The sequence below is a fragment of the Sordaria macrospora genome, chromosome 1, assembly GCF_033870435.1.
Source record: "Sordaria macrospora chromosome 1, complete sequence".
In the NCBI taxonomy this organism is placed as follows: domain Eukaryota; kingdom Fungi; phylum Ascomycota; class Sordariomycetes; order Sordariales; family Sordariaceae; genus Sordaria; species Sordaria macrospora.
In genome coordinates, this window is record NC_089371.1 from 6,874,021 (window position 1) to 6,886,019 (window position 11,999).

General features: G+C 52.8%; 4 protein-coding genes across 4 annotated transcripts; 2 read left to right on the forward strand and 2 right to left on the reverse strand.

The window, feature by feature from the left end:
- The first annotated feature begins 1,383 nt into the window (after positions 1–1,383).
- SMAC4_01210 (uncharacterized protein) lies at positions 1,384–5,329 on the forward strand. Its single transcript, XM_003352327.2, has 3 exons — positions 1,384–1,818; positions 1,904–4,816; positions 4,901–5,329. The coding sequence occupies exons 1-3, from the start codon at positions 1,531–1,533 to the stop codon at positions 5,141–5,143; spliced, it is 3,444 nt and encodes a 1,147-aa protein (XP_003352375.1). The 5' UTR covers positions 1,384–1,530; the 3' UTR covers positions 5,144–5,329.
- Positions 5,330–6,221: 892 nt separating this feature from the next.
- SMAC4_01209 (uncharacterized protein) lies at positions 6,222–8,463 on the forward strand (the record flags this gene model as incomplete). Its single annotated transcript, XM_003352326.2, has 6 exons — positions 6,222–6,467; positions 6,549–6,684; positions 6,751–6,905; positions 6,975–7,276; positions 7,748–8,132; positions 8,250–8,463. The coding sequence occupies 5 exons, from the start codon at positions 6,222–6,224 to the stop codon at positions 7,926–7,928; spliced, it is 1,020 nt and encodes a 339-aa protein (XP_003352374.2). The 3' UTR covers positions 7,929–8,132; positions 8,250–8,463.
- Positions 8,464–8,561: 98 nt separating this feature from the next.
- SMAC4_01208 (uncharacterized protein) lies at positions 8,562–8,999 on the reverse strand (the record flags this gene model as incomplete). Its single annotated transcript, XM_003352325.1, has 1 exon — positions 8,562–8,999. The coding sequence occupies one exon, from the start codon at positions 8,997–8,999 to the stop codon at positions 8,562–8,564; it is 438 nt and encodes a 145-aa protein (XP_003352373.1).
- A 1,235-nt stretch (positions 9,000–10,234) lies between these two features.
- Positions 10,235–11,656, reverse strand: SMAC4_01207 (uncharacterized protein; the record flags this gene model as incomplete). The annotated part of the gene is made up of 1 exon (XM_003351585.2): positions 10,235–11,656. The coding sequence occupies one exon, from the start codon at positions 11,654–11,656 to the stop codon at positions 10,235–10,237; it is 1,422 nt and encodes a 473-aa protein (XP_003351633.2).
- Positions 11,657–11,999: the final 343 nt, after the last annotated feature.

The following is an 11,999-nucleotide window of genomic DNA, read 5'->3' on the forward strand; positions in this document are numbered from 1 at the left end:
GGTTACAGGTTTGACTCCTATACGGGTAACTTTCTTTTGTCCTTTGTCCCCCTTTTTTTGCGTCTTATAATAGGTCTCTTATGCGCTGGTTTTGAGCCGACATGTGGAAGACGTAAACGATCATAAATGAATGGATAGGATAGCGTGTATGGGTAGATGGCAGTGGAGGGAGTACAGTGTATGCAACTTCGACCTTTGTTCTTCCCTGGAGGAATTGACAATATTAGTCCACCAGCAATCAGCCACTGGCATGGGATTGAACAAAACCAGAAATCTTTCCACAAGACTCAAGACTGAATCATATCAGCCACAGCCTCTTCGAAAGCCGCCTGGTGATCCGAGCTGTTGGCCACTGAGGATGGCAGATGTACCCGCGCAACCAGGTGCCCTAGTAATCAATAATAACAGGTGTTCAAGGGGCTAGTGAAGGGGCTCTGTCTTGCCGAGTCGCGGACAAGTGAATGATTCCATGCTCTTGGACCCTAGACGTCTCAAGCTTGCTGTTAGGGCTGCGGCATTGGCGAATGGTGTGTATCGTCCGGAGCAGGATGGAAATGAGGTCAAGAGACGCATGGGCGGAGATTTAGGAGAGGAGTACCATAGGTAGAAGGTGCTGGTAGGCTTATGAGACTTTGGATGGAATCTTGCCGCGCGTGAACTGCTTCTTCGGTAATGATAGTTGGAACAATATCGGATAACACGTGTAAAACTGTAAACAGCACTTAGCATCTTCAACAGGACTATGAGATCAGGAATCCGAGAGATAGAGAGCGGTGAAACGTAGACATCATTCAGTCGGTTCTTGATGCAGTCGAATTTCTGTGATCCCGTGTTCATGTGAGTCGGTGGAGATACTCAAAGTCTCAACCTGGAACGATCTGTGAGAAAGCCGTTTGACGTTGTTGAGTTGACGAGATTATATGGCGCGTGCTTGCCAAGTTCGTCTGTCGGGTTTCGGTCAACGATATTGACCAATCTGACTCACACCAAGTAATGAATCAAGTCGAAGCCATCTCCATCAGAAGCAACAAGGAGTCCCTTTCCACGGAAAGATGTTACGGGCGACGCGAGGCAGGGTCCCTGGGATTGAAGTTGATGCCAAGAGAAAAGCTCTCAATGAAGTTCGGAATTTAAAGTTGTGGGGGAGGGGCTCGCAAGGTTGACCCACCACATCCCCACAATTCTGTTTGCCGTGGAGCCGGGATTGGAGCTCCAAACTGGATGATGACTGTTAGTGGCCCCCAGCCGACGTCGGAGTTTCGGAGGACATCTCAACCAAACAACTTGCACCATTGAGTCACACTTGAAGCCACTAAACTTTTAGGCCCTCTGATTCACACTTGGCGTCATTTGTCCAGAAAATAAAATATCGCGAAGCCGGCGGGCGCTTTTCTTCCTCTTCCCGCTACTCCTCTCCAAGAATATTTATCAATTGCCCTTTTTTGAAACTCTCCTCGGTCTTGTCTTGGCTCCTAATACACCCAGATCGGCCTCCGCCCTCCACATACACAACAACTCGACACAATCACAATGGCGTCCGTATTACCCGATCCCACAATCGACCTCGACTGGTCCGGATACGTCGGTTCCATCCAGGAGCACTTCAGACGCAACGCCGAGGCGCACCCCGAAAGGACATGCGTCGTCGAGACCAAGACTTCCACAACACCAGAGAGACGTTTCACATACCGCCAGATCTATGAGGCTTCCAACACACTAGCCTGGTACCTGCACAAGGCCGGCATTACCAACGGCGATGTCGTCATGATTTGGGCCCATCGGTCCGTCGACCTGGTGGTGGCCCTCATGGGTATTCTGGTATGTGGTACCTACCTACTGCTTCCTCTATGATACCGTGTCACATGGCCGCAGTCGTGTCTAACGGTGTGCCTTACATGTGTAGGCCTCTGGCGCAACCATGACAGTTCTCGATCCTGCCTATCCTCCGGCAAGACAGCAGATTTACCTCGAGGTCTCCCAGCCCAGTGCGCTCCTACGAATTGGCCGTGCCACAGACGAGAATGGCCCGTTGGCCCCCTTGGTCCAGAAGTACATTGACGACGAGCTCAAGCTCAAGACTGACGTACCAGACTTGCGTCTTCGCGACGACGGTATTCTCTACGGTGGTGAGGTCGATGGCAAGGATATCTTTGCCCAAGTAAGGCAATTGGCTTCCGCGCCTCCCGATGTCATAGTCGGTCCCGACTCGAACCCCACACTATCCTTCACTTCCGGAAGTGAGGGTCGCCCCAAGGGTGTCCTCGGCCGTCACTACAGTCTGGTCAAGTACTTTGGCTGGATGGCCGAGCGCTTCAACCTCTCCTCCGAGAGCAGATACACCCTCCTTTCCGGCATTGCCCACGATCCAGTACAGCGCGACATCTTCACCCCTCTCTTCCTTGGTGCCCAGCTTCTTGTCCCGTCCCGCGAGGATATTCAGCATGAGAAGCTTGCTGAGTGGATGAAGGAGCACAAGCCCACTGTTACCCACTTGACTCCCGCCATGGGTCAGATTCTTGTCGGTGGTGCTACCGCTGAGTTCCCCAGCTTGGAGAATGTCTTCTTCGTCGGTGACGTTCTGACCACCCGCGACTGTCGTGCTTTGAGACGTTTGGCTGAGAATGCCAACATCATCAACATGTACGGCACCACCGAGACCCAGCGTGCTGTCAGTTACTTCGAGATCCCCAGTCGCAACAGGGACCCTGACTTCCTCGAAAGAGAGCTCAAGGACACTGTCCCTGCGGGTACGGGCATGCAAAACGTTCAGCTCCTGGTCGTCAACCGTGAGAACCGCGAGCAGCAGTGCCAGGTTGGCGAGGTTGGAGAAATCTACGTCCGTGCTGCCGGTCTTGCCGAAGGCTACCTCGGCGACCCAGCCATGAACGAGCAGAAGTTCTTGAACAACTGGTTTGTTGACAACAACAAGTGGGTTGAGGCGGACGCCAAGCTCAACAAGAACGAGCCCTGGAGAAAGTACTACAAGGGCCCTAGAGATAGACTTTACCGCACTGGCGATCTTGGACGCTACCTCGAGTCTGGTGATGTCGAGTGCGTTGGCCGCGCCGATGACCAGGTCAAGATTCGTGGTTTCCGTATCGAGCTCAACGACATTGACAGCAACTTGAGCCAGAGCCCTCTCATCCGTGACTGCAAGACCCTCGTCCGCAGGGATCGTAACGAAGAGCCGACTCTTGTCAGCTACATTGTCCCTGAGCACAAGGAGTGGCTCAAGTGGCTCGAGGTCCGTGGCCTCGCTGATGTCGAAGACGAGGGTGTTGAGATGGGTCCCGTCACCGTCTATCTCAAGAAGTACAGACGCATGCAGGCTGAGATCCGCGATCATCTGAGCTCTCGCCTCCCCATCTATGCTGTCCCGACCATCTATGTCGTCCTCAAGAAGATGCCTCTGAACCCCAACGGCAAGGTTGACAAGCCTAACCTTCCTTTCCCCGATGTGGCTGAGCGTGTTGAGGATGCCTCCGATGAGGACCTGAAGAACTGGGAGTCGCTTACCAAGACCGAGCGCACCGTGGCCCAGCTGTGGGCCGATGTTATCCTTGGTCTTAACCCCAAGACGATCAAGCGTGAGAATGCTTTCTTTGATCTGGGTGGTCACAGTTTGTTGGCTCAGCAGTTCCTCCTGAACATTCGTAAGGCAATTGGCAGGGATGTGTCTATCAACACTATCTACGAACACCCTAGCCTCGCTGGTTTCTGTGCCCAAGTTGACAAGCTGCTCGGACAGGAAACCAGCGGTGTCACTGCTGAGGCTGGTGAGGACGAATACGCCAAGTCTTTGGATGAGCTTTTGGCTCAGCTTCCCGAGAAGTATCTTTCAGCCGACCCCGCTACCCTTCGCTCCGAGGAGCTGACTGTCTTCCTCACTGGTGCCACCGGCTTCCTGGGTTCTTACTTGGTCAAGGATGTCCTTGACCGTACGGCCCACACCGTCAAGCTGATTGCCCACGTCCGTGGTGTTAAGGACTCCACGGCGGCGCTCGAGCGTCTCCGTCGCTCTCTCCAGGGTTACGGCCTTTGGAATGATGAGTGGACTGGAAGACTCAGCACCGTCGTCGGTGACTTGGCCAAGCCCAACCTCGGCATTGATGATGCCGATTGGGCGGAGCTTGCTCAGAAGGTGGACGTTGTTATTCACAACGGCGCCACTGTTCACTGGGTCAAGCGCTACCACGATATGATGGCCGCCAACGTCTTGTCCACCGTTGACGCCATGAAGCTTTGCAACGAGGGCAAGCCCAAGGCCTTCTGCTTTGTCAGCTCCACCAGTGTTCTTGACACGGACTACTACTTCAACCTGTCTGACAAGCAAGTCAGCACCGGACGTGGTGCCATCATGGAGTCCGACGACATGGAGGGTAGCCGTAGTGGTCTCGGAACTGGCTACGGCCAGACCAAGTGGGTCTCTGAGCAGCTTGTCCGTGAAGCCGGCAAGCGTGGTCTCTTGGGTTCCGTTGTCCGTCCTGGCTACATCCTGGGTGATGCCAACACCGGTGTGTGCAACGTCGATGATTTCTTGGTCCGTATGCTCAAGGGCTGCATTCAGATCTCCTCTCGTCCCCACATCGTCAACACTGTCAACGCCGTTCCCGTCAACCACGTCGCCCGTACCGTCGTGGCTGCTGCGCTCAACCCCATCCCCAGCGGTGTGCACGTCATCCACGTCACCGCCCATCCTCGTCTCCGCATGAACGAGTACCTCGCTATCCTGGAGTACTACGGCTACAAGACTCCCGAGACTAGCTATGAGAAGTGGAAGGCCGAGCTCGAGAAGTTCGTTTCTGCTGGTTCCTTGGTCAAGGATCAGGAGCAGCACGCTCTCATGCCCCTCTACCACTTCTGCATGAACGACCTTCCCGCCAACACTCGTGCCCCTGAGATGGACGACCGGAACGCCGTGTCTGTCTTGAAGGCCGATGCCGACAAGTGGACTGGCGTCGATGACTCCACTGGTAGCGGTATCGGCAGAGAGGAGGTCGGCAAGTTCCTTGCTTTCCTCTCTGAGATCAACTATGTCCCCAAGCCTACCGAGAGGGGTCGTCCTCTGCCGCAGATTCAGCCTGAGGTTCTCAAGGCCCTGGCGGTTGGTGGTGCTACCGGTGGTCGTGGTGGTGCTCACTAAACGATTTTTCCTTATGTGTTGTATGAATTTGGGCGAACCTGGGTAGAGAAAAGCAAAAGACATTTGGCATGGTTTTCTATGGATAGGAATATCGGAAAAGGTTATCTTCGGGATAAAAAAGGGACATAAATTGGTCCAGATCTCTCGTATATTTAGTGTATATGACTTGCAAAATAATGGACAGCGGTCAAATCTAGCCGAAGGGCACTCCGACAACGAACGTGGTGCTCATGGTGACTTCACATCTTGACCGTTGCGACTGACTTGCATCATGGCCTCTCTAATGGCTATCCAGCTATTGCTGCTCATGCGGCGCGGTGGTTTGGCCTCAACCCGCCATATACAATATCACTTGGTCGATTTGGCACTCGATGTCGCACCTTTTTCTGCGCCCCGACTTTACGAGCACAAACCATATTCCCCGCTCATCACATTGCGCCCGAAAGCCCGCGTCAACGACTCACTCAACCATATTTGGTGTTGCCACCAAATCCCAACTTGTGCAGTACGAGCTCTCCAATCAGGTAATATCCAACCCAATCCTGTGATGCCGACGTTCAGACAGGTATTGGTCCAAAGTCAAAATCTCCCGTCCATCGGAAAATGGCATATGCACCTCAGCAGGCCCAGGGTCCGGCCATTTAGCCTCATCCTATGGGAAAGTCTCCTCAGTCCATCCACAATATGCGCTTGTCGACTTACCCATTGATTTTTTCCACTTGGAGACAACTGCCGCTTTCTCGTGCGACTCCCTCTCATATGAGGTATATCAGACAACACATATCCGCCAAAGTAATCTGGGGTAACGGGACCATTGTTAAGTTGGATGCGTGTGTGTGTCCGGCAGTCTGAACGAGGACATAACCGCTTTCAGGGTCGTAACACGCCCTGTATTAAAAACAAATATACCTTCGTTGATCTCTGTATACTCTAGGGTTGATGGCTTGTTCTCGAATGTGTGCCTTCGTATAACAAGCACCAACGGCCCCATGGGGAAGACCGAAATTTCGAAACCCACCCGCCCCATTTTCATACTTCCAAAAGAAAAAGAACAACGGGCTACCGAAAGAAATTCACCATGAAGCTCTCCCCTGGGGCAGTCCTCTCCTTTGCGGCATGGACAGCACCTAAAGCGAGCTTGAGAGGAATACCGGAAATTACTTCTTCTTCGACAACGAAGGGAATCAGTCTAGCCATCAACAGCCTTGTTGGAGCTTCCTGCGGCTGGTTCGAGCAGCCCGTTGACCATAACGACCCTAAGCTTGGAACATGGCAGCAGCAGTACTGCGTTAGCAGGGAGTGGTGGGCCGGTCCGGGGTCACCAGTGAGTTTTTCGGGAAAAAGGAAGAAGAAATATGGTGGTCTAAAAGATAGCTTCAGTCACTGACTGCTCTATTTACGTTAGGTCGTGTTCATGACCCCTGGAGAGGAGCCTATCATCAGATCAGTCTCCTCCAGTCTTGGATACACGTTCCTCCAGAACACCACCATGCCTGGGATGTATGCGCAGGCTATCGGTGCTGCTACTGTTGTTCTTGAGCGTCAGTGATCATTTCCCTCCCGCACGCCTTTTTTCGTGCCCACTGACGTCTAGGGCTGGCAAATAGATCGTTACTTTGGGGGATCATCTCCCTACGATGGCTTTGACTCCGAGACTCTGCAATACCTCACAACCGAGCAGACAGCAGCGGATATCGTCAACTTCGCCCAGAAGATCCAGTTCCCATTCGACAAGAACCAGACTAGTAACTCTCCTAAAGCTGTAAGTTTCGATCCATCCACCTCTCCGCTTGGCCCAACCTACCTCAACTGCTAATGCAATTACCAACAGCCCTGGATCTACTACGGTGCCTCCTACACCGCCACCATTGGTTCCTGGATCGAGCAATTTCACCCGGGCGTCTTCCACGCCTTCCACCTCAGCAGCGCCATTGTCGAAGCCAACCCGGACAACTGGTACTACTACGACACCATCCGGCAGGGGATCGATGCGCTTTGGAATGGTACCAAGTACGGTGACGGCGGCGCCAGCTGCAGTCTGGCTCTCAACGCCGTTAGTGAGTTTGTCGACAGTATACTGCTTCCCGAAGACGGGACAAAGAGGGATGAGAAGAAGGTGGAGGCGCTGAAACAGTTCTTTGGGGCGGGGTTTCCTATTGAGGATGATGATTTTGCGTAGTAAGTTTCGTGGTCCTTGTTTCTCGCTGTTCAGGTACTTAGTGGCTTGGTACCTCTAGGAGATGAGACGACTGACGGCTCGGCTGAACAGTGCCATCGCCACCCCGTTCAGATACTGGCAAGAGACGGGAGGGTACAAAGATGTCCTCCGGTTATGCAATGCCGTGGTGGCTGACAACCACTCCATTGACAGCAGTGTGCTGGGAACGGTCCCGGCGCCGGTGAAGAACTTTGCTTCGTATTTTGTGCAAAAGTTTATTGATTCTAGTTTGTTCCTTCCTTTCCTTCCTTCTTTCCATCGCCCCTTCCTTTCCCGGGGCTCATTCCCTACCAACCCCACCTAAACCCCCCCTCCTCTCTTGGAAGCTTCTCAGTCTTCCTCGTTCCTCCCCTTTCAGAATCACTAACCCCGACATCACCAAACAGCATGCACCTATTTCGATGTCTGGGGGCAAGACGACCCCCTCTGGTGCCTCAACACACACGACCTCCTCAACCCCTTCTTCGAAGCCCGCACGCTCGGCAACCCCTGGCGAACATGGTACTGGTTCCTGTGCAACGAACCTCTGGCATCATGGGCCACTGGGGCGCCCAAGAACACTCCTAACAAAGAACAAAAGAAGCAGATCTCGATAGTTTCGAGGAAACTGACACCCGAGTACTGGCAGCGCCAATGCGAGATGCATTTTCCCACGGCCGAGAACGGCGAACAGTATGGTAGCGCCAAGGGCAAGACGACGGAGATGTTGAATATGAAGACGGGTGGGTGGGGGAGGGTGAACGAACGGAGGAGGGTGATTTGGACTAATGGGTGAGTTCCTGTCTCCTACCTATCACGTCCTGCTCAATACCCTTTCCCACCTAATGTCAGGAACAAAGAAAAGGTGTTGGTTGCTAACGTCTGGATACCTGGGCTTCTCTGACACAGTGAATTTGACCCATGGAGATCAACCACCATGTCCAGCGAACTGCGACCGGGAGGACCGCTGCAATCGACGGAGGACGCACCAGTTTTCTTGATCAAGAATTCTCAACATGCCGATGATGCATTTACCGAAGCGGGGATGAAGGGTGCTGGACACAGGATCAACCCAGAAGTAGTGAAGGTGCAGGAGAAGGCGGTGGAAATTATGAAGAAGTGGGTTGGAGAGTTTAAGGCACCAACGACGAAGTGAAGAGGATTTATTGTAAGTACCTTTAGGTACCTAGCTGCCAGTGTCTATTGTGGTGATGTGTTTAGTCAACATCGCTTGGCCAACCACTCATCCACCAGCTTCTCGGTCGCAAGTTGTTGTTGTTTTGCACGTGGGCCGATACACTTGACGATGGTGTCGTATAGCTTCTTGGGATGGTATTCCTCGTCTTTGCCAAACTTCAAGCCGTAGCACTCGAGACGGTCGACGAACCTGGAGTCAATGTATTCTCTCACAAGGGAATATTCCCACATGCGCTCCCGCCAAACCCGTCCCTTCTCATCTTCATCTTCATTGTCGTCGTCGTCGTCCTCCCCCTCCTCCTCCTCCACGCCGTCGGGGACATACCTCTTGATGCCGTGGAACGTAAGCACAAAGAACAGGGCTGACTCCCAATCCCGGTAGTTGCTCTCGCCTTGGAGCTGTGGTATGCGTCGCAATTTGGGTGGCTCAGCATCTCGGCCGCTCAGTCTAGTTGGCGCCATGACTGCGAGGATGAAGTTGGTTGAACAAGAGGACTTGTGTACTGATACCGATTTATCGAACGCGCTTATAGACGGGACCCCGATGGTTACTTGTTGATGATTATTCTTGCTTGAAACAAGAATCTCAATTTCGAGTTAGACGGGAGGATCGAGTCTTCTGAAGTCCGGTCTCGTGGAGTCCTCAGAGACAAGAAGAATGTACGCGCTGCAAACGTAAGAACAGGTGGTGCTCATACGGTAGAAGCCGTAGCTTAGGTAAGGTAGATGAAAGCTGTATCATGGATTGAGGAAGTGAAGTCGTCAAACAAACAAATGAGACGGGCAAAAAAGAAAGGGGATAAAAAAAAAGGAGTTTAAAGCATGCTCGACCGAAGGAGGGTTTGAACAAACGGCATGTCCATCCAGATGTCCATCCAGATTTCCCCTCTCCTCCCTAAAAAAAATAGAGCGAAAAAAAGGCAAAAAAACAACAACCACTCGTGCAGAGGGTACCAACGGTAAACCGTTCAAGTTCAGTTGATACCATATAGATATCTTGGTTCTTCTGTCGACTGGAGTATTCCCAGATACCATATAGGTAGACCGGCTACTAGGTTGTATGCGGTGACCCCCTTACGTGTCTTCGCACAATCAACCGTTCCCGATCCGGACAAGTAATGAGTTTTGAGACTCAAACGGTAGGCCACTGCGCCATCTGACCAAGCGGCTGTTGTTGGAAGGAGGGACCAACTGGGTGCCTTATATGCTTGGGTTCAAAGTTCGAACGGGATGAGAAGTTGTGGTAGGGAAGGCACGGGGTAGGCATGACAGGCATCGAAGTGGAAGGTGCGACCGGGCGGCAGCGGCAACCGGCCTGTGAGGTACCTCTAAGGACGTTTGATGAAAACTGAAGCGCAAAGCAGCAAGTAACTATAATTAAGATATCAAGATACTATGTAAAATGTCTACTACTCCTAGAGCCAGAGTGTAAGACCATGCAGGAAACCTTTAATAAGTGTCCCCAAACGAAGGTAGGAAAAAGAAGAGTTGAGTGACAAAGGAAAAAAAAATGAAGTAAAAACAAAACAAAGGAAATATGTCCCGTTTTCTGACCCCACTGCGTATGTACCCAACACACTTTCATGTAATTACCATTACCATATCCTCCAGATACAATTCCCCAAAAATGCCAGAGTTCTTAAAGCCCGCCCTTGCCATAAGGTGCCCGGTTATGATCTGATGATGATCATGTTTCTCTACTGAGCAGCGGCGTCACCAGCAACCTCCTCGACGTTTCTAACCGCGCTCTCGACACCCTCGCCCTCGCCGCCCTCGCCAAGAAGACCAGTCAGGTCAACAACAACACCCAGATCCAAAACCGGCAACTTCTCGCCGCGGGGACCAACGAACCACAAGCAGTTGTCGACGGTAGTCCTGCGATCAACGGTAACGCCCAAGCACTCCCTCAGCGTCATCAGCTCGAGACTGGCGCGGATGGCATCCTTTTCGCAACGCTTGATGCACTCTTCGATGACCAAGGTGCCGGAGTTCTTGTCATTGTTGTTGTTGTTGTTGTTGTTGTTGTTGTTGTTGTTGTTGTTGTTGTTGTTGTTGTTGTTGTTGTTGTTGTTGTTGTTGTTGTTGTTGTTGTTGTTGTTGTTGTTGTTGTTGTTGTTGTTGTTCTTGCCGTCGTCCTTGCCATCGGGGCCGTTTCCATTTCCATCAGAGCCATTAGGTCCGTTACCGGCAGGGCCATCAATGGGAACAGTACCGGTGCTAGCACCAGGCAGCGAACCAAGCGAAGTACCGCAAGGCAAAGTCCTGAAGCGAGATCGCTGAGTGGTAGGCGGGTTGGTAGCAGAAGCGGGGAGGTTGTTGGCTCCCAAAAGGTTGCCGAGGCCGGGGATGACGGAATCCAAAAGGGAGACCCCGGAGGTGAGAGAGGCGAGGTCGAGATAGAGCTTGAAGTCAAGGTCGAGGAGGTCGGTGAGGGTGGTGGAGATAGAGAGGAAGGGTGGGAGAGGGCAAGAGGTGCTGGTGGAGGTAGGAAGAGCAGGGCGGGTGATGGTGGCGAGGGTGGTGGTGGTGGGGCGACCGCCGTTGTTGCCGGGACCGTTGTTGCCGGGACCGTTGTTGCCGGGACCGTTGTTGCCGGGACCGTTGTTGCCATTGCCAGGGCCACCATTGCCAGGTCCGTTGTTACCCGGGCCACCATTACCGGGCCCGCTGTTGCCATTGCCCGGTCCATTGTTACCGGAACCGGGACCACCACTGCCAGGTCCGCCAGGTCTGCGAGGTCCGCCAGGGCCATTGTTACCCGGACCACCAGGACCAAAAGGGGGCTTGCCAGTAGGGATAGGCATAGCCGTCACGAGGCCTTCCTCATCGCAAGTGGTAGTAGCAGTGACAGGCCAGTGGGGATGTCCACCAGGACCACCGGCTCCGGGACCACGAGGGTGCTCGCCACGAGGAGGGTAAGCAGTGACGGTAGGAGGAGTGACGGTCACATAGATGGTGGAAGGCTGGACGTCAACCGAGTGCGGCTGCTCGGGCGGGACGCCGATCTCGATGGAGGCACAGTCAGGGAAGAGAACGGTGATGTCGATGCGGCAGACGTTGTCGGCTGTGGCGAGGACGGAGAGGGAGGGAAGGCGGGGGAGGAGCTGGTTCAAAGCCATTTTGAATGAGTTCATAGAGAGAGTGTCGTTGATTGTTGTTGAGAAGGAAGAATTAAAGAGTGTAAATTAGTCAGAGTGTGAAAGTGAAGTGAGTGTCGTTTGTGTGGTGAAGGTAGGTAGTGAAGGTAGGAAAGAAGATGAGAGTGATGAGGAGTAAAAGTGATGTCCATGATGGGCTGCTCCTCTTGTGTTATATAGAGAGTTTCCCTGGGTGCGGCGTTGTTGAGGCTATCACGCCTTGCTTCTTCTCCATGTTCCAGATCTCGCCTTTCGCCTACGACAGTTGTTGCCATCTCTCCTTTTTTTTTCCCAAGCAATTTGCAGCATGTCTTGAAAGTTCAAC